Here is a 27144-nt window from a genome sequence, read left to right as displayed (position 1 = left end):
TGTACAGTGCTGAGCCCTTTGTGACCAAGAAGGTGAGAGTTGAGGATACAGGGACTGGAGTCCCATCTCTGACACTATTTACAGAGATTAAACACAAGTGGAAATGCCTAATTTAAGTACACAGGACATTTAAAATCCAGAGAGGGTAAGGGATTATGCAGGCTGGTTACAGATGCTGGTAACAAGGAGCAAAGGCCTCAATTACACTGAAAGAAATTTTGATTTTTTTAAATGCTTTTAACATAAAGGGAAATTGGTATTTGGCAAAGTAATGAAAAGCTATAAATGTGATATCACCCCTAGAAGCAGTGGTACTCAAGCAGAAAGATTTCAGGGGGATTTATTTCCTACAGGTAGATGACATTATTATTAAACAAGAGAAATGAGTATTCCAACTTGCTCTTCCATTATTTTGTGATTAAGATTTTAGACTTGATTTCTAAGTTGTCCTGATTCCTTGCATCTCTGGTATGGCACAACTGTAAGACTTACACACTTTCCTAAAATAATGCTTACCACATCACATTTCTAAATTTTATCTGGTGCAAGTGAAAGGAAAATGATTTTTACTATTTTGCATCTTGTACACAGACAATTCCCCCCATCACACTCACAAGCTTGGCTAACCAAGCCAAACCAACAATTTTACACTTCACATTGACAGTTATCCTTTCCTGACAATGAATCACACTGTTGAAGACAGAATCACTCCCTTATTCCAAAACATTATAGACTGGAAATATTTGAGTTGGGATGAAATATTTGGGTCTAATTTAGCAAGCAGTGTGTCCCTACTGTTTGGGACCTGCTGCAGCCCCTTAAATAAAACAATACAGAGATGTTTGGAAAGGCATTGCCATCAAACTGAATTGGTCACAATTCCCACCCTGTTTTCAGGAGGTAATAGCAAAATAAAGTCAACCAAGCCCACGTGAGAGTGTGCATTGTGTGTGTCTGTGCACAGCTGAATAACTCACTGAAACCCCTGCAGAGGAACCTATAAAAGTTCTAACAGCTGGTTTTAAGTGTAAGGCTCAAAAGTTTCAATAAAAGACATAATAAATATAAAAGATTCTTACAAAAAGCCATTTTTATCTTTTTAACCAATGGTCATCCCATTGCTTATTTTAGTTCTAAGCACTTATGACTGTCTTTTTTAACTGCTAGAAAAAAAATAATCCACTTCAAAACTTCTCAAACACAACTTGTACAGAAATCCCATCTGGTCATGCAACAAGGCCACAGAGAGAGGAATTGCAATTCTTCACTTGGCAGTCAATTATCTTCATGAAGGCCTGTACCCTTGTGAAGAACTGAACCCTCACTCCATAAGATACCAGAATTGGAAAGAACTAAAATCTTATTTTTATATAAATCCCTCAGAATGAACTGAGAAAAATGAGAAAAGGAGCCATGTTATGATTTGTTTAAAATATTTCTTCATGTTTGACCTCCTCTTCAATTAATGTCCTGTAGAAACATCTAACTCTTTTTAATTTGAAAAACCAAAATTCTCAGAAGTACCCATTATTTATAAATTGCATGTGTGTCATATGAGCTTGGAAACATATTAGGACTGGTTAAAGAAGGTAAAATGCTACAGTTAGTGTTATTTATGAAAAGGAAATTAGAACAGAAAAATGAATTGGTGATTGCTACTGTTTTCTGACAAATTTTAAATTGAGGGATTCTTTTTCCCCATGAGAGCTCAAATTTGTGATCAACTGAAATATTCTATGCTGTGGGCATCATCCAACTTCACAGAAAGCACTGAAAATCCTTCTCCCCAAATATTTCCAGCTTTGATAGGAGCAGGCAAAAAACATTAAGAAATATAAACACACAAGTAAATTGCAAATCCCACCTGGTGATCCAAATATATGGCATTCCTTTGAAGGTGATGTGAAAGAATCTCATTCTAGCAGGCAGCAGTCAGAGGGGAAAAGGAAAGGGACAGAAGGTGCAGAATGCATGAAAAGAGCTTGAAAGGATGTCAACTAGACAGTGATAGACAGTTCTGTTTTATGGAGAAACACAATGCTGTTCTTAACAGCCTTTTTAGTGAACTGTTAACAAGTTTTGAGCCCCAAACAGAAATGATGAAAGTTTGCTACGACTCACACCAGGAACCACCACATTTCATTCTGGTTTACACATCAAACACAGAAAGCTCATGGCAATGTCCACTGCACAGGCAGCTATGAACCCTTTGATAAATCCATGTTTTAAACAGGTCCTGCTTTTTGTACAGATATCACAAACAAGATGGAATCTGATTGGAGGCTGCATAAGCAGCAGATCAATCTCAATTATTTTGAATACAAAATGATAGATGAAAACCACTTCATTTTAAACCTGAATGTCCTGGGATGACTTGATGATGCTTTTGCCTGTTTAGCCCAGAACTCCAGCGAGCCACAAGGCACTTTAAAACATTCCCAGGTGATTCTGACTCTGCTTCTTTCAAGCACTCAAACCTCAAAGGGTTGATAGCGGAGCGCCACGCACACACAGGATTAATCCCACTCTCACAGGAGCCAGGGAACTTTTGCACAGGGCAGACTTGGGTTAATGAATGGCTGTGGGTTAGTGAGGATGGAGCAGGACACACATTGCTGGATGGCTGACCTTTGGGCTGCTGGCCTCAAGCTTTAGCTGCATGAGCTGTGCTAGTGTGTGCTCCCGGATACTACTCAGCTCCGCCTGCTGCCGTCTCAGCTTTATGAGCAGCAGGGTCAGCTCCTCCGGCTGAGGGAGTGCAGTGTGAGAAGCCAAAGAGCAGAGAAAAGGTTAATTGGTACCCCAAACAACACCTCAGTAAAATAAGGCACGCCTCATAAAAGGTTTGCTTCTAAAAAAGCAAAGTGAGGTGCACCGTCAGAGAGCCTTGCAGGAACTCTGGCAGTGGTACAGCACAAGAGAAAACATTTTCACCCAACTGAACTCTTCCAAATATAAAATGAAGGGTTAAGCCTTTGACTGCTCAAACCAGCAAATGCCATAAAAGTCAAACATTCTGTATTAAGGAGAAAAATAATTGAGGATTTTGCAGTCCTCAGTTTTCCTGACGTGCATATCCAATTGGTGATATTGAATAAAGTCAGGGGGAGACAATTCCAGCCCTCAGGATGCTGTTACCTGGATGTGGGCAGCCATTTGAGCTTGGTGGAAGAATCAAAACATGCCCTCAAGGAAATGTAGTTTTAAAAGTAATTAATCAGATAATTATTTAAAAAAATTCTTCAAACGTACGTGTCAAAATTGAGAGGAAAAAATGATGACAATCCCATGGTTACTGAACTACCTCAGAAATAATCACCTTCCATAAAATGTATCTGAACAAGCATGACAAAAATAATTTTCCATCCCATCTTTCTGAGGCCTGCAGTTATTTTATTGCTTAACTTTTATGACTAAGCTGTACTATACAGCCTTAGGAAGGGATGAAGAAGAGCATTTAAGACTAATTATAGATTATATGTATCATGGAAATAAAGTCCACCACAAATGGGTATTTTTCTGGTAATTCCACACAGATTAGCTCAGGTCAGTTTGGGAAATTCTACCTGAACCATCCCTGGGAACCATTTCTATTGGCAAGTTTTCCAAAGAAAACAAACCACTGAGAACATCAAGGACTTTTGTAACGTTCCTGTTTGCTTCTGTTTCTTACACTTCTCCAGAAGTCAGCCTTACAAGAGGTTAAATATTCATCCAGCACTTTCATTTTCTCACAAGCCCTGGGAGTTAAACAAAGCCAAACACAAAAAGCTCCTAAACCCCTGCTTGCCCTCTCCCACAGCCACAGAACTTCCCCAAAGCAAAGAAGTAAAGAGCTCCAGAGAACCCCACGTTAAAAATGCTGAAAGTGAATATCAGTTTCTCAGAATAAAGAGGGAAAATCCCTGGGAAGCAGCATGGCACCAGCACTTCTGGGAGTTCAGAACAGAGGAGCCCACAAGAGGGAGCAAGGGATTTCCACATGGCTTCAGCTGGAAAAACCATTTGCTTTTGAGGGAACACCAACACCAAACCCAAACTGTCTAATGGCAGTTTTCCTTCTTTCAGCTCTCCTTCAACACCTGGATTTGAAATACTGAATTCCAGAGGGCAAATGTAAGAATCTAGACTGTTATACAAGGTGTTTTGGAGTTCTCACCAAAAACAGGCAACAGTGCTTTCAGTCTGGAAAGTAACATCCACTCAAAGCACAAGGAATCTCATTTTTAGCAATATGAGAACAAAAAGTGGCATCTTCAAGCCAAAGGAGCAATGATCCACTTTTTCAAGATCAAAACTCCTTTTGGTGCATTCTGAGAAAGCCCAATTTTAGTGCATTAGGAATAACTTATTTCATGGCACTCCAACCCAAACTTTTTCTCCCCAGAGGAACTCTTAGAACAGAACTCCTACTCCTCTCTAGACATTCATAAAGTTGCTGCAGGTGCTGTGCATTTGATGCAGGTCTTGCAACAACCATAACCCAAACTTTTCTCAGGGCTACCTCCAGGTTTGCTCCTCTGGCCCTGCACTGCTCTGGATTTCTGCTTGGTTTCCTGGACCTGCTTGTCCCTCTGGAGATCAGAACCCAAGAAATGTCTGGAAGGCTCCAGCTGCCAAAGGCCAACCCCAAAAGTCACTGAAGGTGCCAAAAACCTGTGCTGGGAAGTGCAGGAAACAGGGCTCCAGGCACTGGAAGGACTGGCTGCCCACAGTATGACCCAAAAAAAACCCCAAAAAGACAAAAGAAAAAATCGATTTTCTTAGTTCCTAACTCTCTCAATCGGTATTTTCAGCTGGACAGAGAGATGACAAAAAAAGGAGACAAAAACTGGTGAAGAAGTGACATAAATTTAGGGCAATTTTCTGGCTGAGAGTCATGCTTCAATGGGGAAAGTGGGGAGTATTCACCAGCATCACTTTGATGAAATATCTTCAGTGAGAATTTCAGCTCTACCACAGTTCAGTGTCACTAAGGACATCCTTTCATAAACCACTCTTTTACATTTCCAAAAAAGCCAGACTTTACTTCTAGGATTTTCTAAATAATTAATGGAGAAATTAGTGTTCTGTGATGTAGTCTACCCTCTCCCAGGAATTCCAGCAATGTATCAACAATGATTAAAAAATAATAAATGTGTAATTCCCAAGGAAAACCTTGACTCAGCAGCTACACAATATCCTTAAAATTCTGTGGAATCACAGAGTACTTTTCCCCCTGATAATTTAAATAAAAGTTACATTTAAAGCAAGCTTTGACTAGAATAAAATTTCAATGTTGCCTCTTCATACTTAAAGGATTATTCTTTAAAAAATCCCTGATGTACCAAATAAAAATCCAACTCACTGTTTTGCCTTGGAGGCTCTGAGGAGTAACAGGCTGTAAACTCAGACCTGCTGGCATCGACCTTCTGTCGGGCACAAAGACATGCTGCACAAAAAAAAAATAGCACAATTATTTCTAAAGACACAAAAACTTTAAATGCTAACACAAAAAGTCAAGCCAACTTCCCCCTCATGAAAATTTGCTATGATTTGTGCCAGTCATGCTCCCTGCTGATTTACTACCTAGGTTACTCCAGTCTCTAAATTTTAGAAATACCCCAAATTTTATATTTAATTAACAGTTCTCCATCATTACTGTTGCTGTACTGACAGAGTGCTGACCACAAATCACATTTATTTCTGAGAGAGACTCCCACTACAGTTCTATTTCCAAGGCACAAGCAATATAACCAGTAACATTCCCCAACGTGGGTGTTTATCACTTAAATGTACATTATTATCACTTAAGTGCATGTTAAATAAATGAAGACATTAGCTAAGGAAATTGAAAAATATTAAATATTCACAAATATGAAATGTTTTGTAGCAATTCTAAAGGAATCCTGGAACACAACAGACAGTTTTAGCACAAAAAGGTCCACAGCCATGGCAAGATACCTTAGGAAAGTACATCTACAATGATTTGTGATTAAAAAAAATAAAATTGAGGACTTATTTCCTTTACCAGTGTTCCAAAGGGAACTCATAGGACACAGTTCATTTAAGGACAGCTGAACAACAGCAATTTGGGGAGGTAGTCTTTTTCTGTCTTGCTGTACTCTCAAAATATTAGGGGCAGATTGCTAGATAAAGTAAATTCTGTGGGTGTAGTGCAGCATTCTCAGGGCTGCAGATGTCATTTCTATTTCAAGAATAATAGGGAAGGTCTTGGAATAGTAAGGAAAGACACAACAGGACAGAAAAAATGTTGATGTGAAAAGAAATAAGAAAGAAGATTTTCAAGTTGCAGAGTGACTACTTTGGAATAGGCAATGCCAATTAAACACATAAAAGCAGGCAATTCAAAACCACGTGCTGTAAAAAATAGAAAGTTTTGGCATCTGCTCATGATGTTCTCATTCCTGAATTCTCAAACCATGTCTCCAGTGACTTCTCAAACCCAAAGAGTCACACACAATGGGATTCCTGCCAATGGGCACATTGTGGATATGAACACAATTACTCTGTGTTTGCCAGGTGCTGCAATACCACCCTTGCCTCATCCTTTGAGGTGAGAAAGGATCAGGAGAACAAAACCAAAAACCACAACAAAACCCCAGCTCTTCTTTCTGGGTCCTTTTCCCTTGGGAAGCAGCCTGGGCATGCTGAGTGACCTGACTGAGGCAGACAATGCAGCTTGTCCTGAGGCACACAGCCCCAGCTTGATAAATGCACACATGGCTTGGGCTCCTGGGCTCTGCTGGAAGAGACCTCCAGTTCCACTCACAGAAACATCCCTCTCTCCTCCTGGGGGGCTTGTCCTTTCTTCAGCAGCCTTTCCTTTAAAGTGAGTGTCCACTTTCCTACAGAATTGCTGGATGGCTAAAAAGACTTCCTTCATCTTTCCAGCTCCAACACACGAGGCAGCTCCTGCAAGCTCAGCCTTGTTCTCTAACCTCTGAGTTTAGCTAAGTGGACATTAGTCTCCTTCCTCTCTTGTACACAATAAAGAGTATTTGAGCTGTTTTATGTCCTTCTCTGGATATTCTTTCTAACTCATCACCTCTGAACAAGTTTTAAAAAGGTAAAAAATCCAAGCAGGAATTGTGTAAATGTGAGAGTCCAGCCTGGCAGGATAACATTACAGTCTTGTAGCACATGGAGAAAATATATTGGTGACAAAAACTGATCTTCATGTGGGTAAATGCTCCAGCCTGTAACAACTGACATATTATGAGGAACACTGCTTTAACTTATCATGGCAGAAGAATTACAGAATATTGATAAATTCCAGACCTTTCTGTTTGGATGGCTATCTGTGCAGAAAAGCAGTACTGTATATGACAAATATTGGCTATACAGCTCTGGAGAGGAAAATCCATCCCACCTCTCAACTTGAGATAGTGCTTAATGGACATGGATGGGACTGAGATCAGGAGAGACACAGCATGGCATTTTCAAATCACTGTCAAAGAGGGGTTTCAGGAGGATTTTGAGAACCTAGAAACAGAAAGCCAACCTTTGAAAGCCACTGAAAAACCTAAGATGTCTATGTAGATGGGGTTTAGATGTTAAATTTACCCTACTGATTTCAAACAATCAATCTTCTAATTACCCACCTCTTAAAGACAGGGGTGTTTTTAAAGTTAATGCTGAAAGCTGGTTGTGTAACTCATTAAATACAAACCAAAGAGCAGGAAAAACTCAAGGGAAACAGAAGGTTTGTATAAAAGATACTCAATACTAAATAAAAGACTAGCAAAAAGTGTTCAACAAGGAATAAAAACTCAGGAAGCAAAACATGGCTGACAGGACAAGTAATACACACCCTGCAGCACTGACCCATTGATATTTCTCAGATATGTGGGAAACATTGATTACTAAATTTCCAGAGCAGTTGAGACATAAAGGATGCCAAAACAAAATTACTCCTTTGGTGATAGAGGTCTAAAAACTTAAAATCCAACACCTGATAGTCAACTCTAAGTTGTTTAAATTGCTTTAAGTTGTAGTTATAGATTTTTTCTTTCCCTGAATTAAAAAAAAAAAATCCAAGGATAAAGTTTTTAGGAAAATGCTCAGGAGCATTTTTGATCCAACTGAAGGAGTAACTTTTATTTAATTATTTCCAATCTGTTAAAACCCATGGTAACCCAAGCATGCTGGACATAGCAGAGCATCACATATGGCACCCAACTTCTCAATTCTTCACGTCTCCCTCTCAGTGGTCAAGCACTAAGGCTGTGTGCACTCAGACTGATCTTCAGTGATCTCCCTAGGAGCTCAAAGGCATAAAAAGAACAATACACTACATTTGCTGCTGGAGCCCAAGGCAGCCAAACTTGCTGCTTTCTGTCCTTCAACAACATCTGTAAAGAAACCTGGGATTTTGAGTCCTCTTGGCGCTAGAAAGGAGTTAAGAGCTCTGTACATGCATGAGGTATTCTGAATAATTTGCCTCCTTATTTTTTTGAGAGGAAACATATTATCATGGGCACTAATATCAGGACATGTTTTCATCTTCTAGAGTTTTAAAAACATACATTTTTACTACCCTTAGATTTTTCCCTCCTTTTTAAAACCAAACCTTTCTCCGCAAAACCAGCGATGTAACAATCTCCGTTAGAGTAAACATACTCCAGTACAACACGAGTTTTCCAGTGATCAGATACATTCTACTGAAGAGTCCTGCAGATGAGAGTTTAGAATATCAAATGAAGCTTTTTTTACCTTGGTGTGATGCGTCCTGTGCCTGCGGTCGATGGTGACATCTCCCCTCTGCACTGGCGACGACACCTCCGAGCGGTACGTCCGCTGCGGGGAGTATCCCTGGAAAGCCGCGATGGAGCCGTGCGAGGGGGACGTGGGGATGGAGTGCATGGTCTGATCAGAGATGTTGATCATGGTCTTTGGGCTGCTCAGGGTGCTGTGCCTGCTCAGAGTGCTCTGCTTGTTGTAGAACTGGCGCTGCTGCCACTCGTAGAGCTGCCACATGGTGTCGTCGCGCATGGAGCGCCGCTTGTCCTCGGCGCTGGCGGGTCCCACGGCTCGGTCGTAGGGAGCCACGCTGCAGAGGCTTTCTGGACGTGTCTTGCTGTTCCTTGGCAGTGTCCTGTACCCCTCTGGGTAGCGGGGCAGCACCTGAGCTCGATGGCTTGGCATGTTCCTCGGCAGCGTCTGGTAGGAGATGATGCTGGAACACAAGTTTCCTTTCGTTAGCGTTAATTTTATGGCAAGCGGAAATTGTTCGCTGTGGGTTGGGTTTATCCAGCTCTCACCTTTTATAATACTTTGAATGCCATTTAAAAAAAATCTCAAGAAATTCAAAGCAACAGTTGAAGAATCAATGATTCTGACTGAATGCACCGTAGCAGCCAGAAGTGGATGCTTTCTCTCTGGTTAGCTCTTGCTGATATAATCCATATTTCACCGTTTTACCAGTTTGCCACCTAGCACCCTGCTGGACTGGCAAACTTGATTTCAAGGTTTGATTAAATCTTGGAACTTGTCTATATGTTGGATAGGTAAAGTTTTTAAACCTTTGAAGTTCTACACTGTTTCCACATGCTTTCCATATTTCCATTTGAAATGTTCACTTTTTTCAAAAGCGAAAAAAAATCCTGTTTCCCTAAGAAAATCTTGAGCAATTACTACAGACATTTAAAAAAAAAAAGATTCTTTTAACAGCAGTCCATGGGAAAACTGCAGTAATTGTCTGAAGAAATTATATTTTGTAATTGTCAAGGACAAGCCATTCCATATCAGCCATTCAAGTGAAACAAAGAGCAATACATGTCTTTGTTTGATAATAATATTTTATTGCTTTTCAACTCAGATATGAATTCCTTATTTACTTATTTTTTTGCCCCATTAAAAGTTTGGAGTTCTACAGTCATTTATTTAGCAACTTTTAGCATTAGCTGAAATAATAAAAAATTTTCTATACCAAGGATTGATGCATGCCTAAGTATGACAAAGCACTTCTTGTTAATTTATTTCAGAGGACAAAATCTAGGTCATAAACATTGATTTATTCCTCCCTTATCTAAAATGCAAATGAGCTCCTCTTAAAGCCTTTTGCTACAGAGCATGCATATGATTGATGCTTGCTTAAAGACAACAAAACCAGCCTCAAATTGGACCTGATTCAGCCATGAGAGGGCAGCAGCTTCCAGCTGCACCCCACACTAATCTGAATTAAAATCCCTGCACCATGAGCACCGGAACCTGGAGATGGTTTTGAATTACTTCAGTGCCACAAAAAAACCCATTAAATAAATTATGTAGATCAAATGGCAAGATAAACCAGCATGATGCATGTGAGATACTTATGGAACAACTCTCAGGGAAATTGATGATGGAGAAACCCTCTTTTCTGAAAATAGTTAAGCTGAGTATTTACGATCACCTGCAACATTCTGAAGATGAAAACTGCTATAAAGAGCTTTATGTACAAAATCTGCTACAGTTTCTGAAGCTTTTCAAGAATTACTGAAGAATTATTCCCACTTGGTATTGGACAGCTTCCCATTCTTGCAAAAAAATTACAAAAAGGGAAAAGGGATTCCAAGTCCTAGTCTTTGTTGCCAAATCTGCTTAAATACCTCCAAATTTCTTTAGAAACATACCATTAATGATAAGGCTTTGGTCATCTCCATATTTAAAACCAAACAAACAGGATGCTTTTGAACTCCATTTCCAACTTTCAAAATAGAATTGTAGCTATATCCCATAACAGCTAGAGTAAGGCCTGACATCTTCATGAATATATTTAGTAGCAAGACACACCTCACTCGCTGAAGTTCCTCACACATTTTATTCATTAAATGGGCAGTGTAATCCTGTTGGCACCTTTAAATATCCTGAACTTGCAAAAAAAGCTGCCTGAAGTTCTTACTGTGCAAAGACATCAATTTAAAATTTGCATGCAATTACTTATATTCTGGAACATTTAGAAAGATAACATAATCTATATTCAAGTGGTAAACCATGAAAACTGTAAAAAGCTCAACCACCTCAATATTAAGCCTTGTTGTACATAATTTGATAAAATTAAAACAGATTCACCCAAGTCCTGTTGATAGTTGCAAAAATGTCATTCCAGTTAAACCCAAAACCCAACCCCAGACAGAACTGCAGCTTCCAGCTGCCCTGCACACAAGGGGAGGCTGCTGCAAGCTGGGCCTGAGGTTGCAAAATATTTCTGCAGCTGCCATCATAAACAGATCCATATAATTGCTCCCATATGAGAAGGAGTCTTCCACATGTGTTTACAGACACCTTGAGAGGTTGTCTCTGAGGTAGCAAGAGTGGTTCTGGTGTCTGAGCTGGACTGTTTGGGTGTCTTAGTTTGGAAATGCAAGATGTGGCTGGGGGTGTGAATTCTGCTGCCATCTGTCAGAGGTGCGGCAGCTATTTCTGTTCATGGGGCAGTTTGCTTTCTCTCCCACAGCCAATCCTCACTCTGGGAAATATCTTCTGTTCATGGGCCATTAATTATTGATTAACTTCAGTTAATGAGCCAGGGAGTGTCCCTGCAGGGCTGATCAAATCCCACCATCCCATGGGGAGATGCTCTGCCCAGGGGAGGAGCCAAGCATTCCTCCCTGGATCCAATCTGCCCTGGGAACAGCCCAGCAGCCTTTGCCCCCTGCATTCCCAGAGGAGCAGCTTTCTGCTGCCCTGCATTCCCAGAGGGAGAGCAGGCCCATCTCCAGCAGCCCTGGAGCTGCAGAGGAAAACTCCCCCCTTGGGCAGGATCCCTGCTCCAGCAGAACCACAGCTGGCACTGCAGGAGGGCTGAGCCCCCCTGGGATGGGACTGTGCCACCACCCTGAGTCCCCCTGGGATGGGACTGTGCCACCACCCTGGGATGGGACTGTGCCACCACCCTGAGCCCCCCTGGGATGGGACTGTGCCACCACCCTGGGATGGGACTGTGCCACCACCCTGAGCCCCCCTGGGATGGGACTGTGCCCCCACCCTGACACACAGGGGGCCAGGGCCTGTCTGACTCTGTCAATCTTTTTTTTTTTTTTTTTTTTTTTTTGTACTATTGCATTTGTATTTTAATTTTCCTAGTAAAGAACTGTTATTCCTATTCTCACATCTTTCCCTGAGAGCCCCTTAATTTCAAAATTATACTAATTCAGAGGGAGGGGGTTTACATTTTCCATTTCAAGGGAGGCTCCTGCCTTCCTCAGCACACACCTGGCTTTTCAAACCAATACATTGGGAAAGCAACTTTGCTGCTGGGCCCCTTAGGGGCTCAGTGCTGTAATATTGTGAATATCCTCAGACTGAAACCCTAAAACAGCCCCTCATCCTAATGAACACAAATACCAGCTGGCCCCAAATACAGAACTTCCACCCAAGAATCAAGCAAGGGTGGCAGAGTGAAGATGGAAGCCTGGTGTTTTATTGCAGGCATTTATTATTTTGGATCAATCTCAGATAGGCAAGGCAGAGAGACAGGCTCACATCCTGGGGTAGCAGCAACAAAAAACATCCCTTAGCACCAAACTACCTTTAGGTATTTTTTCACATTTGAGAAAGAGCACTCAAGTGAACCACTTTTATGAAAAACATTTTTTTTCATAACTGACTAGTGCAAAATTAAATAAAATGATACTGAAATGGAATGTGGATAATTTTTATTCAAACCACATTAATTTCTGGTTTTAAAAAGGTTTGCCTTCCTTAAGGCAGCAGTTTATTCACGTGGCTTTTGCCAAACTCAGTGTCTAGATCCATGGAAACAACAGATAACAGCTTCAAGAATTCAAATCTACACTGCTGTCATTCTGATTACTTTTTTAGGCAATCAAACTACTGAGGGGTCAGCCTGTTCCTCTAAAAAAATTAGTAGCTGTAGAGTGAACCTTTCTCATTCTATACTGAGGACAGCTAAGAGCTCCTTTTTTTTTCTATCATTTTTCTATCATTCTATCTATCTAGTCATTTAATTAAACATCTTTGGTGACATTTTAGCATTAGTCCCAATTTTTTTTGCAGTCTGACACACCAGAGATACTCAGTTGGGTCCTCCATGATTTCTGTAATGCAGACAACAATAATATAGATGCACTGGAAAGCAGCTTGGTGGAGAGTCAGCAACTTTCCCCCATTAAGTAAAGACTAGTTTTTTCAAAAATTCTAGTTATGAGTTTTACAGGTCTTAAAAAGCCTTAGGATCCTCTCACCCCAACCTTGAGATTTACAACAAACCAGAGCTTTTTTCCTACTCTCATTCACCAGCTTTGATTCTACTTAAATTTCTGTCTCCAGCCAGAAACTGGCAACCTGAACAAAAATAAAATTTTAAATTTAAATGAAGCCCCATTTAAAAGACATCACTATATACATTAGAAATGTGGATCATTATTCAAGGCTGTTTCCATGCAAAGCAAAAAAGATAGCTCAAGGCAAATTCTCCTTCAGTTTGCTACTTTAATGTAGAACTCCATTTGAAAGCATTTATATTATCCCCCTTATCCAGGCAAACAAGTGTTCCCTATCCTCAAGAATAAAATATTGTTAATTAGTAACATATTGTTAATAGCACTTCCCTCTATTTGATTCCCACTATGAAACCAGGTTCAGGGTTTTTATACTTGTTCAGAACTGAAAAACAGCACAGCTATTCTAGTTTCTTCTGTTTGGTTGCAAGTTTTAAAGTCCAATTAAAAAAATTAACTGCATCAAAGAGCCTTCTGAGTTCTCATTCTGCAAGTCTGAATAATAAGATAAATGTCAGGGTGTGCAAGTCCCTGTCTGTATACAAGTTCAAACTTGATCAAACTACTTATGATTAGTATTTCATGAACCACCACATGAACAGTTCCTAATTACATGTAATGAAAGGCTAAAAGGAGTGAGGAAATGTTCAACTTTGGCAAGTGGAAGCCAAGTTCATGGAAACGTTTCAAGATTTTGCAAAAACCAAGAAGCTCCCAGGTACATATCTCGAAATTTGTGGGGGAAACACATTTTCTGAACTTGGTTTACCTTAAGCTCTGCTCTGCCATCCATCTATACACAAAATCCTTAATTTCCAGCCCTTCAAAGTATCTCCTGTGATAGCATCTCCTATCAAATGTAATATTAAAATCTTTTGCATTTTCCTGCTGGAGCTGCTTGTCTAAGGCAGCCTGGAAGCAACATCCCTACTCTTCTGTCAGACAGAGAAATTGCTATTGGCATGACATTCAATATTGCCAATCATTCACACATAATTTTAAAGCTTCATGAATAAGCACTAGAGCTCAATATTGTAACTGGCTGATAGCTAATTTCATGAGAAGAGAAGCTTTAAGCATCAAGTTAGATTCTCTGTTTTATTTTTAGATAAATCTTCTCTCCCTCTCTTCATTTAAAGCTGGTTTGAAGTTTAAAAGCTCCCAGGAAGATTTTTATTTAAAGAATTTCAAATAAAATGTTATTACAAGAATTTGTGAGCAAAAAATGCAGAAAAGAGGGCAATTTCAAGAACAGATTTTTATGACTGATAACATATTTTCCCTGCTAGGACAGGGAAATTTCTAACACCCAAAAAGGGTTTCCAGCCATTTTTATTTATTGAGTTATTAATATACTTTATTAAAAATAATAATTATTCAAATGCTAATAAAAGAAACTTCCATACATCTGTTCTGAGAAGTCCTCAAATGCAGAAGAGAGGGCAATTTCAAGAAAAGATTTTAAGAAAAAAAAGAATTTTTGTGAGTGATGACATCTCCTCCTTGCTAGGGCAGGGAAATGCCTGACACCCAAAAAGGGTTTATGGCCATTTTAATTTATTATTAATATACTTTAGTTTGTTAATAACCATTCAAATGCTAATAAAAGAAACTTCCATAAATCTGTTCTGAGAAGTCCTCAAATGCAGAAGAGAGGGCAATTTCAAGAACAGATTTTAAGAGAAAAAAGAATTTTTGTGAGTGTTTGGATTACACCTTCTCCCTGCTAGGACAGGGAAATGCCTAACACCCAAAAAAGGGTTTATGGCCAGGTTTAAGGGTTTATAAGGGTTGATTTATTATTAATATACTTTAGTTTATTAATAACCATTCAATTCTAATAAAAGAAACTTTCATACATCTGTCCTGAGAAGTCACCCAGGCATTTCTCAGAGAATGAAGAACGCGATTAGATAACACAGATCCAGAACCAAAGAAACTCACCAGGTTACAAATGTATTATCTCCTAGAAAGTCTAAAAATAAAATCAGCCAGTACTCACCCTCTTGTTTCCTCCTCCTGTCCTTTCCCCCTCTGGATTTTAATCCACTGCTCCAGCTGCAGCATGGAGTTGGTTCTCTGCATGACGCGCTCGGAGTCGGCGTGCGCCGGCAGCGCGTTGTGGTGGGCTCCATCCCCAGCATCCGCCAGCACAGCTCCCAGGGATTTACTCTCAGATCCATTCAGATGGACAGGCCTGAAGTGCCCACCTGGAATGGTGCTTATGGGCAAAGTCCTGTACTCGGATCCCAAAGGGTTCAGCTTCACACTGTTAATCTTGGTTAACGGCCTGTCCTGCCCGACTTTCTGGAATCCGTATTTTTCAGCTTCCAAAGCTTTCTTCTCCTCGTTTTTGTTCACTTCTCTGTTCTTCTGGTTGTTCTGTGCCTCTGGCTTAATTAGCACCCGATGGTTTGAAATGTTATTTACCTCTCGAGGTGATGTATTTTCAACAGTGAACTTCTCTATTCTGCAAAGGAACATATGACAAGTTAGAATACCAAAAAAACGTTCCTTACAAATAGCAATAAAAACCTGGAAATTATTTCAGTGAACCCCTGACCACATATTTTACAACCATATCTTGACTTTGAGAGAAGGATCAGGACATTTTCACAATAATCAAGGAGAGTTTGGGGGGTTTGTGTCTGTTGTTTTGGTGTTCTTTTTCTTTTGTTTTTAATTTTGTTTGGGGATTGGTGGTAGTGCTTGATTGGTTTGGTTTTTGGTTGGTTGATTTAGGGTTTTTCTGGTTGGCAAGTGCGAGTATTGTTTTCTTCTACACTTTTCTCTTTATTTGCTGCTTTAAAAACAATTATAACATGAGGTAATTTATTAAAAATTCAACAGTCAACTAACCCCCTAGAAAACATGTGCACAACAGAAAATAAAGCCAGAGAATGAAGAGTGGATGTTCAGCTCCTGGAGGGCTGAAAATTCAAAGGGTGAAAATATTCAGTGGCTCTCCAAGAGCTACAGCCTCCAAATGTCAACAGCCCGAAATTCAGATGGTTTTCAAAGTCAGCTTGTGATTCACAACACGGCTGAATTTAGCATATAATGAGCTCCTTTCAAGACAGCAAATGACTTTTCATGGTCACTGGTGCCAATTGGGTTTCTCTGGTGTGTTATCACTTTGGCTGGCACACATTGTGCAGAAAATGACTGTGGCTTTTTCTAATTTCAAGGGGGAAAATAGCTGCTGACTTGAGGAACTGTACCACAGAAATAATGATATTTTTGGAATTGCTACTGCTTTACAGTATTTACACAAGTACTCAGTGTGTGTAGTTCTATTAGTGATCTTCTTTTTAAAACTTCAAAATGTCAAGAGGCTCTATCTTTTGCCATTCTGGGAGGACCTGAATTTCAATTCCAGCTCAAAAAGTGACTTTTGGGTTTAGCTCACTAGAAAAATAAACCCACCACTATAAAATGTTTTGCTCTGCATTTTTTGGTATGGGAGGAAAGCAGAGGAAGAGATGTAATTTCTTAAGATTACATCTCTGTATAAAACCAAACTAAGAACAACACTTTATTTTAAGAGGATGTCAAATTAACTTTTCGTTTTGTTCTGCATATTTTTTTAAAAAAATGCATTATTCTTCTTTATAACTGCACCCAGTTCAAGTGTCTGGAAAAAGCCCATCACACACACAACTTACCAGGAGCACAAGAAGACTGACTACACACACAGCTCTAAGTATTGCTGCTTACCCCATTGTAAAAAAAGCCGTTTATTTTTCCCCCCAAGATCTTAAATGGTTCCCAAGACCAAACATTTGTGCCTAGGTTCCTTTTCAAGGTGATGGAAAAGAAAAGGATCACGTCCTCATTCCCACCTCAAAACTGCACTACCCAGTGTTCTATCAGCAACCAAAGGAATTTCCCAACAGGAATGTGAACTAAAAATTCCATTTCCCACAATTATTAACTACAAAAGGGTGTTAAGATTTCAGTTTTCAGCCAGCACTCTGGAGTTAACAAATGAATATAAAGATTGCCTTGCAAATAATCCTGAATGTGGGCAGTAATATTTGCAGCGTGTCTTAATAGCACCACCTACCCCATTATATAAGATAAAACTTAAAAAAACCTTAAAAATTTATTTAAATCTTTCTCAGGTGGCTTTAGAGCAGAGGAAAAGGTGGAAAATCCGTGGTGGAGACACTCGTAAGTGGCAAACTCAAGCTCTGGCACTGTGTTGAGTTCACACTCTCATACTTTCCACTGTGTTTTAACTGAAAACCAGCAACTCCCAAAATGACAGAATTGTTTTTCCATGCTGCATCCCTCATTACTATGGTTCTACAGAGCCAAACATTTACATTTTACACTCCTTGGGATGGTGTAGAGGCTGCAGGACTGACATTCCAACAGCCTGCTGGGCTCTCTCAACATTTTGGTGAAACCACACCAGCCAAGTCTGAGTGAGCAGGGGATTCTCTTTCCACACTGAAGGATCCATATGGGAAAAAATTATCAGGAACAAATGCAAGAAACATAAATCCATATGTATATTTGGCTCCATATTTATAGCTAGCTCTCAAAGATGAATTCAACAAAGCTGGCAGGCTGTTTGAGGATGGGACAGGGATAGAGGAAGAGAATGAGCACTGAACATGGGTCTTTCAGCATATGCTGAATGCAATTTCTATATTTCTGCCACCCAAAAGGAATCATATGTACAATATGCAGTACAGGAGAAGCACTATTTTATGCTGGTTTATATAAAGAAATAATTCTGAAAGGGTTGGAGGGGGGGAGCATGTGATGAATGATCAGATGGACAGGAGGGCTGTGAGTTAACAAAGCAAGGCAGAGGCATCTGAAGAGGAAAAGCCATCTTTTCCAAGCACACTGACGTCAGCCAGCCCCCACTGTGGATGCTCTGTGCTAACAAGTGCTTTTTTGGCAGCCTGGCTTATGCTGTTCAGGGAAAGTAACTGCCCCAGGAGGGAAAAAAGCCATCTTTTCTTAGTACATGCTGCATCACCGAGGAGAAACAAAGGCTGCAGCACACAGGCTAACCCTGAAAGGACAGAAAATGGCACTCAAAGCTGGGAGAGCAGAGATCAGCATTTAGGGTAAAATGGTGAATCACTGTGTTGGTGGACACACCATCTGCAAGCACCCAGAGAGGGGGTTTGAGATCGTATTTTGAGTCATAAGCTTCAACAGCTCCTCACTGACTGAAGTGCTTGGTTTCATTATTTTAATAGGCCTCTCAGTACATTATTAAACTTGAATGTACTAGCTAGGTGAAATCAAAACTGTTTAGAAAGGAGTAATTACAGTTCAGCCAATAGGGCCAAATACTGTTTGTCCTTCCCTGCAGCTAAACATCAGAAGGGAACATTTCTGCAGCAAATAAAGACCAGTTCTAAGAGAAAAGGGTCCATTTTTACTTTCTCACTTCAGGATCTCATTTGTGGTTTACGTGGTTAAAACTATGTGTGGAAAACAGGAGTAGTTTATAAAAAACCTGGCAACACCCCTTCCCTCCCACCAACTAAATGTTTTAAATATTCCTTTTATCTTTATCCTCTCCAAGGAACTCACATCTGCAGAAAAACAGACACAAAAAATGTGCTAAATGATTTAAAAGATTTGGTTTAACAGTCTGTTGGATTTGATTTCCAGAGTACCATGAGCAGTGAAGTAGCTTCTAGGTTTCAAGAATCACACTGTAAAAATCTCTTGATTTATCACTGGCATTTTATATGAACAGGCAATTAAATGTGGCCCAACATTAATTTACATGTTTAATTCAAGGAAGCAAGTTCTTAATTACTCATTTATTGTATTGCAAGTATCCAGTCTGTTAGAAAGCTGTACTCAGTGCAATGTCAGAACCTCTAAAAAACCAGAACTCAGTAACAAGAGCACTGCCAAACTGGACTGAACCAAAACCATTTATGCTTAAGCTCCAGCTATGCCAAACTTCAGGTTACTTGGAGATGAGGTAATAAGACACTTAATACTTAACAGATTTTTACAGGGAAGGAACAGTATTTCTTCTACATAAGATCATATCCTGCTATGTTTCATTTGAAGAACTTAAGAAACAGCCAAAAGATGGATTCTTTACAAAACAGATGTCTTAAGGATTTTCTTCCTTATTATAGCAAACAGATTTGAAATTCTTTGGGACTTGGTCTTGAAATCTATTTTCTCTGAAGTAATTATTTCAAGGCTACCAACAAAGTTCTCAAAGAGGTCACATCTACTTCTGTTTCATTCTGAGGTTTCTTGCCTGAATCAAAACAAGATGGTGTTATATAAGTTGCTTTTCTGACAACTCTTTGGCTGCTGGCAAGTCTGTTCTGCCTGTGATAGCCAAGTAGATATTCACAGTATTGCAAACATCAAATGAAGGTCATTTCAGCAGTTCAGAAAAAGATTGAGAATGACCCCCTTCAGTTTTATTTTCCTCTACCAAGTGTTTACACAATTGATATGTGATTTTTGGTTGAAGTGAAGTGGGTTTGATTTGGTTTAATAATTCCTCCATATGTAAATTACCATTGTATCTGCGATACAAACCAGATTTTTCAGATAAAGTTTATCACTACCAAACTTCTCTGGAACCTGTGTCCATGAGATTTTTCTATTATTTTTTAAACTCAGAGCTCCTCAGCACTGCTGACTTTATTTAGCTCCAGGGTAGCAGGAACTAAGGGAATGGAGAACAGATCAAGTGACAGCAGCCATCAGCAATAACTTCTGTGCTGTCAATAACAAGGAGCCTTTAAACTTTCAATTGATGAGGTTTCCATTACAGATGCCAAGGAGCTGACCCTAGGGACCACATTCTGAGAGCAAATGACTCTCACTGGAGAGACAGCAGCAGACAGGGCTCAGTCTCTGAGAGCACAAAGCTTCTGGTGATAATTTGCTTTTCACTGTCAACACACGGGCACAGCAAGGTGAGGCTCCAGATCAGGTAAGCATAAATCTGGTGACAGCTTAATGATGAACAAGAATGGCTCCCCACAGGTTGCCCACAGGTACAAGTGGTTAATTTAGCCACAAACTCCAGCTGTGCATTTGAGCACTGTGACAGCTTTAAGCTGAAGGCTGCCACCAGTTGAGCTGCTGCTGCTATTCAGTCAGGAGGGCAGGGAAGTCAAACATGCCTGCACACAGAATTTGTCATTGCACTTCTGATGCCACTGGCTGAAGGGATAGTTCAGTTTTTTTTCTCCTAGCTCTTGACAATCAATATTCAGAACAGAACTTGGATTATTTTTGCTACTTCAAAATTTTATCCAGCACTGTCCAGTTAGTAATGGGTCTTCAATGTAAGGAGAAATCACTTCAGCCAATTTACATCCTATTTTAGTCTTTCACTAAACAAATCAAACTAAACAAGAGAAAGCAATACACTGCCCCACTGTTTGGTCAATCCACACTACCTTTTCACAGGCTCTGTTTGCACAAGTGCTGCATCTATCATGGCTTTCATCCACAACTCCATTTCCTTCCCTGTATCTGTGCAGAAATAATAGGTCCTCATGTTTGGATGAGCTGCCTGATTGGAAATGACATGGTCATTGCAATAAAGATGTAAGAGTCTGTAAAAGAAGAGAGGCAGATATTGTTACTGCATATTCACTCTGATGCTTTCTCTGAGAAGATTTCTTCAGATAATATGCTCAGAAAAAAAAAACAAATCAAAAGGAACACTACAGTGTTTTAGTCACTGCATTCATGTTTTCAAAATAACTGCCTGTAATTTTCAATCATAGCTGCTTCTTCATTAATACATTAAACAAAAAGCCCTTAAATTTCTTCAATCTACTAAACATGATATTGAGCATTCATTAATGTAGATTAATATAATTCTTATAAATAAGATTTTAGCATAGATTTTGGCAGTCTGAATGATACAGTAAGTTTTAATTTGTACTTACCATAGTAAATAAATGATGTCTTGGTTAGGAGACCAAACAAAGCACCAAAAGGAGCTCATAAAACAACAATAAAAAAAAAGTCAGGACAAAATGCTTAGTAAAGTAATTTATATCATGATTTAAGATTGTCATGAAACACTTCTAAGAGCAATTAATGTAATATTGTGACTTAAGTGATAATAAATTCTTATTTTTATTTATGTGCAAAGATACTTTGTATTAAATAACAAATGCACTTTCATTAGTGGGATAAATTCAGCTGCAGATGATGGTTTATAATTCTAAATTATAATTCACCACACAGGATTTAAGACCCCTGAAAAAAATAAATCCTGCTAGTAAGTGATATCCATCCATTTCCTCATTCTAGTAACTCTGTCTATATTTACATCAGGCTAAGCACTTGAAACTTTTGCTACTCTATTATGCCAAAACCAGCCCCAAAAGCTGTTTGTCAGTCAATTCAAATGCTAATAAAATAAACTTCCACAGATCTGTTCTGAGAAGTCCTCAAATTCAGAAGAGAGGGCAATTTCAAGAGCAGACTTTAGGAAGAAAAAGGATTTTATGAGTGATGACACCTTCTCCCTGCTAGGATAGGGAAATTTCTGACACCCTAAAAGGGTTTATGGCCATTTTTATTTATTATTAATATACTTTAGTTTATTAATAACCATTCAAATTCTAACAAAAGCCACTTGGATCCATCTGTCCTGAGAAGTCACCCAGGCATTTCTTACAGAGAACAAAGAATGCAATTCTATAACACAGATCTAGAAGTAAAGAAACTAACCAGGGTACAAATGTATTATTTACTAGGTATTATTTACTAATTTGCTATGAACAGCTCTGTGAAATGAGCTTTTGAGACCAGGCTCTTGTGCTTTCAGACACAGAATGAGATGGCAAAGCTGCTCTCCTCACCTTGAAGGCGAATTTGCGGTTGATGTGGTCCTCAGCAGACAGCACAGATATCTGGAAACTAGGCAGGAGGATGCTCCCCAGGATTCCTTCCTCCTTCTCATCTGGGGATGCACACTGGCATTAGGAAATGGCCCTTGGGCACACAACACCTGCACTCTGACACTTCATCCAACTCCTCCAGCCACACCCGGGCACGAGCAGGGAGTTTGGGTCAGAGAATGCATCGTGAACCAGAAATCCAGACTAACTGTGAGGAGCAGGTGCAAGTCAAGCCCCTAATTCAGTGACAAAGAACCAGAATTGTCAGAACCCAGGACATCCCTCTGGCTGCCCTGGATGGCTCGAGCCCCTGGCAAGGAGCTCAGAGACCTTGGCACAAAGCTAAAGACACTCTTGCCTTTGATTTTAGCCCATGGAAAAAATTACCAACTTTGTGTGAAGATTTACAAGCCACAAGAGTTTAAGCAGAATGATAGTCACAAGGTGGAAAAGTAGAATTTTGGGGTTTTTAGAGTGGGGGTTCAGAAGCCAAGATGGGGGATCTGGGTGTGCCTTGTTCTTACTCTTTCTTCTCCTTGTCCTCCATCTTCTGGGTGATGGTGGCACTGTTGGATTGGTTTAGAGTAGAGACAGACTGTCTAACATAGGTGATTTGGATTGGGAAATTATTGTGAATAAAGCACAGGTAGTTTTTGGTATAAAAAGCCAACCCCACCCCAAGGGCAGGGACTGAGCCACAGCCCGACCTGCTGGACAGAGCTCAGCAGGGCAGAGAAGGAATGTCATAGATAAGAGAAAATAAACAGCCTTGAGAACCAGAGCTGAGGAATCCTGACTCCTTCTTCAATTGCTGGGCTGGGAAAGAGACTTTCTGACACGCTGGGGTCATCCTGAGACAGAGCAGCACACATCTCCTGCCTGCTCACTGAAAACACCTCTGACAGCACAAGTGCTTAAAACACTGCTCGTGACTGCTGGCATTTTAGAGAGAATGTGCACATTCCTCTTCTGATCTCAGACATATTGGGCTACAAAATCCCCATTATAATATTTATTTAGAATTATCATTATAATTCTCACAAAGAGTTTACTCTCAATTACATTCCATTTGTAAAGATTCCACACGTTTCAGATAATTTGTAAAAAAAAAGCTCTCCCCCAAAACAAATACCCTTTTCCCAGAGCCTTGTTTTACATAAAATTTTAGATCAACAGATCATAATAAAATAATTGACATTTTAATTGAAATCCACAACCAGCTTTTAAATCCAATTAGATTTTAATAAAGGAATAATTGGATGCAATTCATAATGTCTGTCTTAATTGTATTTCATGAGCAGAATTTCCACTCACAATCACCATCTCAGAGACTGTCCCCCATAACACTTCTCTTAGTTGAAGACAGTGCCCACAAAAAATCCATGAAATTAAGATGAAAACAGGCATTGCAAAATTTCAATGAAAAATTAACAGTTCCAATTAAAATACACTTAAGCAGCATGCCAGGACTATTGCTTGTGTGTGGACTTTAAAATCTTTTCCAGGTTCTCATTTACTCCTAGATTTTGAAAAGCCAGAACCCCCATTTAAGTTAATTATATGGGGAAAGTTGTGCCCAGCCACTTGAGTATCCCATGACAGATTAGATGTAAAACCTGTGCTTTTTGGGACAGCTGTTTAATTGCAGAGCTGAGCATAAATTCATTCCTATGATAAGGCAGAAAAGAAATGGAGTGGATTTACTGCCAGGAACTCAGCAGTACTTTTAAATATGACTGAAACCATCCCACCTTCCCTTCAAACACTGACTCCTTGCCACAAAAATGTGCCCTGTCCCCAAACACATACTAGGCAAAGATTGGGGTTTACTTTATTTGGAATTCTGGGGGAAAGTTCTCTTTTCCTAGATCATATTTTGACTCATGACTGAGCAAATCCCCCGTGAGTGCCACAGAACAGCATTCAGTATTTTTGTTCCACTGAACAGCTGCATGTCTGGAGCACTTTGGTCTTTGTTAAATACATGCTGCCACATTCCAGCTCCAGATTTTAAAAATCTGTTCCCAATCAGGTTTGCTTTTATCTACACATCCCACTGCCCCATATTCTCTTTACTTGTGTGCAGTGTATGAACAGTACACAAGAAAAGCAGCAGATCTTCTGTCCAGTCCTAAGAACTTTGATTTGTGCCAACAACAACCTTCCAATATGAAAGTGGAAATTCCTTCCCCTTCTGCCTTGGGAGAACAGAAAGGGAGTATTCTCTAAGCTGTGAGAAAATACTGTGACATGATTTGTTTTTTCATCTATAAACTGGATTTCAGCTGCTGACACTGTAACACAATTCTGGAAATTTAGTAAGATTTACTAATAAAACCAAAGAAACCCCACAACCACAAACAGGTCTGTGGCTCCATCTGGGAGCAAGTGCACGACCCTCCCTTTCCTATTTTTTCAATGCCTGAGAACTAACAGAAACATAAAAGGGTTTACACTAAAAACTTTATATTTTATCAGCCACTTCTATTACATTTTGGACTATCACTGCACACATTTAATTCCAGTTTAACAGTTTTAGCTACTTTCTAGTGAGTGATAGATAAGAGCTACATTTATCACATCAACAATTTAGATTATTCTGCTTGTATTTCAGAATGTTGAGCCATGTAGAAAATAAAAAGATTATAGAGCTATTTATATTTTATTTGTTGTTGGTTTTGCTTATTGCTTCCTTTTGTTTTATTCTGACAAACTTCCTGTGCAGTGCTTAAATTCAATTTAATCTGTTCTTAAGGCAGCTATAATGTAGCACTTTCTTTACAACTTTTTGAAGAAGGGGCCTGAAGAGGTGTTTAAAATAAGCCTGTAAAAAGCACAGAGTATGTAATGACCACTTAGGAAAGCACAGTGTATCTGTATCAGTCAGTTGATGCCTTCCACAACTGGAATTTCAGCCTGATTTTTTACTCAGCAGGGGTTTATCCAACTCTGTGCACCACTTGGTGTAGAGAGACAAAGCCTAATGATCACATTTGAATAATTCAGAATTTAACTAAACCAGTTGCAAACAGAGCTTTTGTTTCAGACCTGATTTGTCTTTGCTTGGCTCCGTGCTGCACTTTCAGAGAACACCATTTGAAATTCATCAGTCTCTGCCTTCAGCATCACCAGCATCAGCACCAGTCCTACCAATCCCGAAGTTTCATCCCAAACTGGAGCCCTTGGTTACCCTCACCCACAGTTAAGGCTGCAGGTGACCCTGTTTACATTCCTCTGTTTTGCCATGCTCCACAATCCTCCTCACTCTCAGCCTCCTTTAAACTGAAATGCACACCTTCAACTGAAATGTACACCTTCAACTGAAATGTACACCTTCAACTGAAATGTACACCTTAAACTAAACTAAAATGTACACCTTAAACTGAAATGTACACCTTAAACTAAACTGAAATGTACACCTTCAACTGAAATGTACACCTTCAACTAAAATGTACACCTTAAACTAAACTAAAATGTATACCTTCAACTAAACTAAAATGTACACCTTCAACTGAAATGTACACCTTCAACTGAAATGTACACCTTCAACTGAAATGTACACCTTCAACTGAAATGTACACCTTCAACTGAAATGTACACCTTCAACTAAACTGAAATGTACACCTTAAACTGAAATGTACACCTTCAACTGAAATGTACACCTTCAACTAAACTGAAATGTACACCTTAAACTGAAATGTACACCTTAAACTAAACTGAAATGTACACCTTCAACTGAAATGTACACCTTCAACTAAAATGCACACCTTAAACTAAACTAAAATGTACACCTTAAACTAAAATGTACACCTTCAACTGAAATGTACCCTTTATTTCAGGATTGTCCACGTTCCCCTGTGCCCAAGTCCCACTTGTTTCTGGAGGAGCTCTACAGTTCATAACCTGCAGGGCTGAAGGGATCACTGACCCACCTAACTCCAGACTAAAATGAGAAGCAGCTCATTTTTCCCATGTAAAGCAAAGTCTGTTCTAGCTACAGGAGGTCACTAACAGATTCTTTTGTTCCAAATACAGCAGAGACTTCTACTCATATGGAATTGGACAATGTTCCATTTTCTAAGTGTTCATGAACACTGATTAGAGTTCCCAAAGGCAAATATATCCTCTTTATCATTCTAAAGGCAGAGTTTCAGCTCCCCTGCACTTTATCCCTTCCCTATCCCCAGTTCAGCTACTTAACTCACATAAAAATCAGATTTAACCTGACATATTTAGTTTCTAGCAACAGAAGCTGTGAGAAAAACTACAACCCAGAATTTAGTAACTAACAGAGGTGGCTGTGAATGGGCTTGCCCTTTGAGCACAGCCTGGCAGGCAGGAAGCAATTATGTGAAACTGGTAATTAAGAAAGAAAAAAATAAATAAATAAGAGGAGCAGGGGAGCAGGCCTGGATAGTGACAGCTGTACAACTATTTTAATCCATTAAGTTAAGCAGCAGCTTATTTCTTACATCTGACTGGTGTGAAAAAATTTATCTTCTCCCAGCAAAACTAGTAAAGCGGCTGAACTTACCTCTGTAGTAGAAGAGACACAGATCTGAGAGCACAAACCAGCGCTTCTTCCACAGCTTCATCCCAGTGCTGTCCTGCAGGAATCACAGGGGCCAAGTCAGAAAACACACACTGGGGACAGCTCTGGCTCCCAGCACAAACCAGGCACTGCACAGCTGCTGGAACCCTGGATGCTGAGAAATTCAGATTTCTGTGCTGCCAGGCACTGACCCCCAGGAGAACACTGCATTGATCTCAGGCTGTGGAGAAGCTTCCAGAATGGAATGACAGAATTGGGATTGTGGGTGTGGAGTTGGGATAGAAGTGTGTGATATCACAGGGGGGAAACTCAGAGTTTAAGGGTTTAGAATGTAGTAATATATATAATGCAAGATGGAGGTTTTAGGGTGGAGGTTGGTCCTTCTTCTTCTCCTTCTCCATGGGTTTGGGAAGTTTTGTGTAATTGGATAAAAAAGTCCCCATTGTGGTCGTGGGTGGTTGGGTATTGGGTTAAAAGTGAAAATAGTTTA

General features: G+C 39.7%; 1 protein-coding gene across 12 annotated transcripts in view; it reads right to left on the bottom strand.

Moving 5' to 3' along the window:
* The window catches only part of PLEKHA5 (pleckstrin homology domain containing A5), a 162523-nt gene that overhangs the window by 29498 nt on the left and 105881 nt on the right, over positions 1-27144 (bottom strand). For 7 of the 12 annotated variants that reach the window (XM_050970196.1, XM_050970194.1, XM_050970198.1 and 4 more), the window contains 7 exons: positions 26637-26709; positions 22064-22164; positions 20642-20757; positions 15226-15693; positions 8716-9178; positions 5348-5431; positions 2629-2748 (listed from right to left, as the gene is read on the bottom strand). In XM_050970196.1, coding sequence (XP_050826153.1) covers positions 2629-2748; positions 5348-5431; positions 8716-9178; positions 15226-15693; positions 20642-20757; positions 22064-22164; positions 26637-26709 — 1425 coding nt within the window. Of the gene's footprint in view, positions 1-1864; positions 1919-2628; positions 2749-5347; positions 5432-8715; positions 9179-15225; positions 15694-20641; positions 20758-22063; positions 22165-26636; positions 26710-27144 lie in introns of all 12 variants that reach the window. The other 5 variants (XM_050970206.1, XM_050970200.1, XM_050970201.1 and 2 more) reach the window with 2 other exon arrangements.

This window comes from Serinus canaria, chromosome 1A, assembly GCF_022539315.1.
Source record: "Serinus canaria isolate serCan28SL12 chromosome 1A, serCan2020, whole genome shotgun sequence".
NCBI lineage: Eukaryota > Metazoa > Chordata > Aves > Passeriformes > Fringillidae > Serinus > Serinus canaria.
The sequence above is the reverse complement of the archived record's forward strand: the minus strand, read 5'-3'. Positions and strand labels throughout refer to the sequence as shown.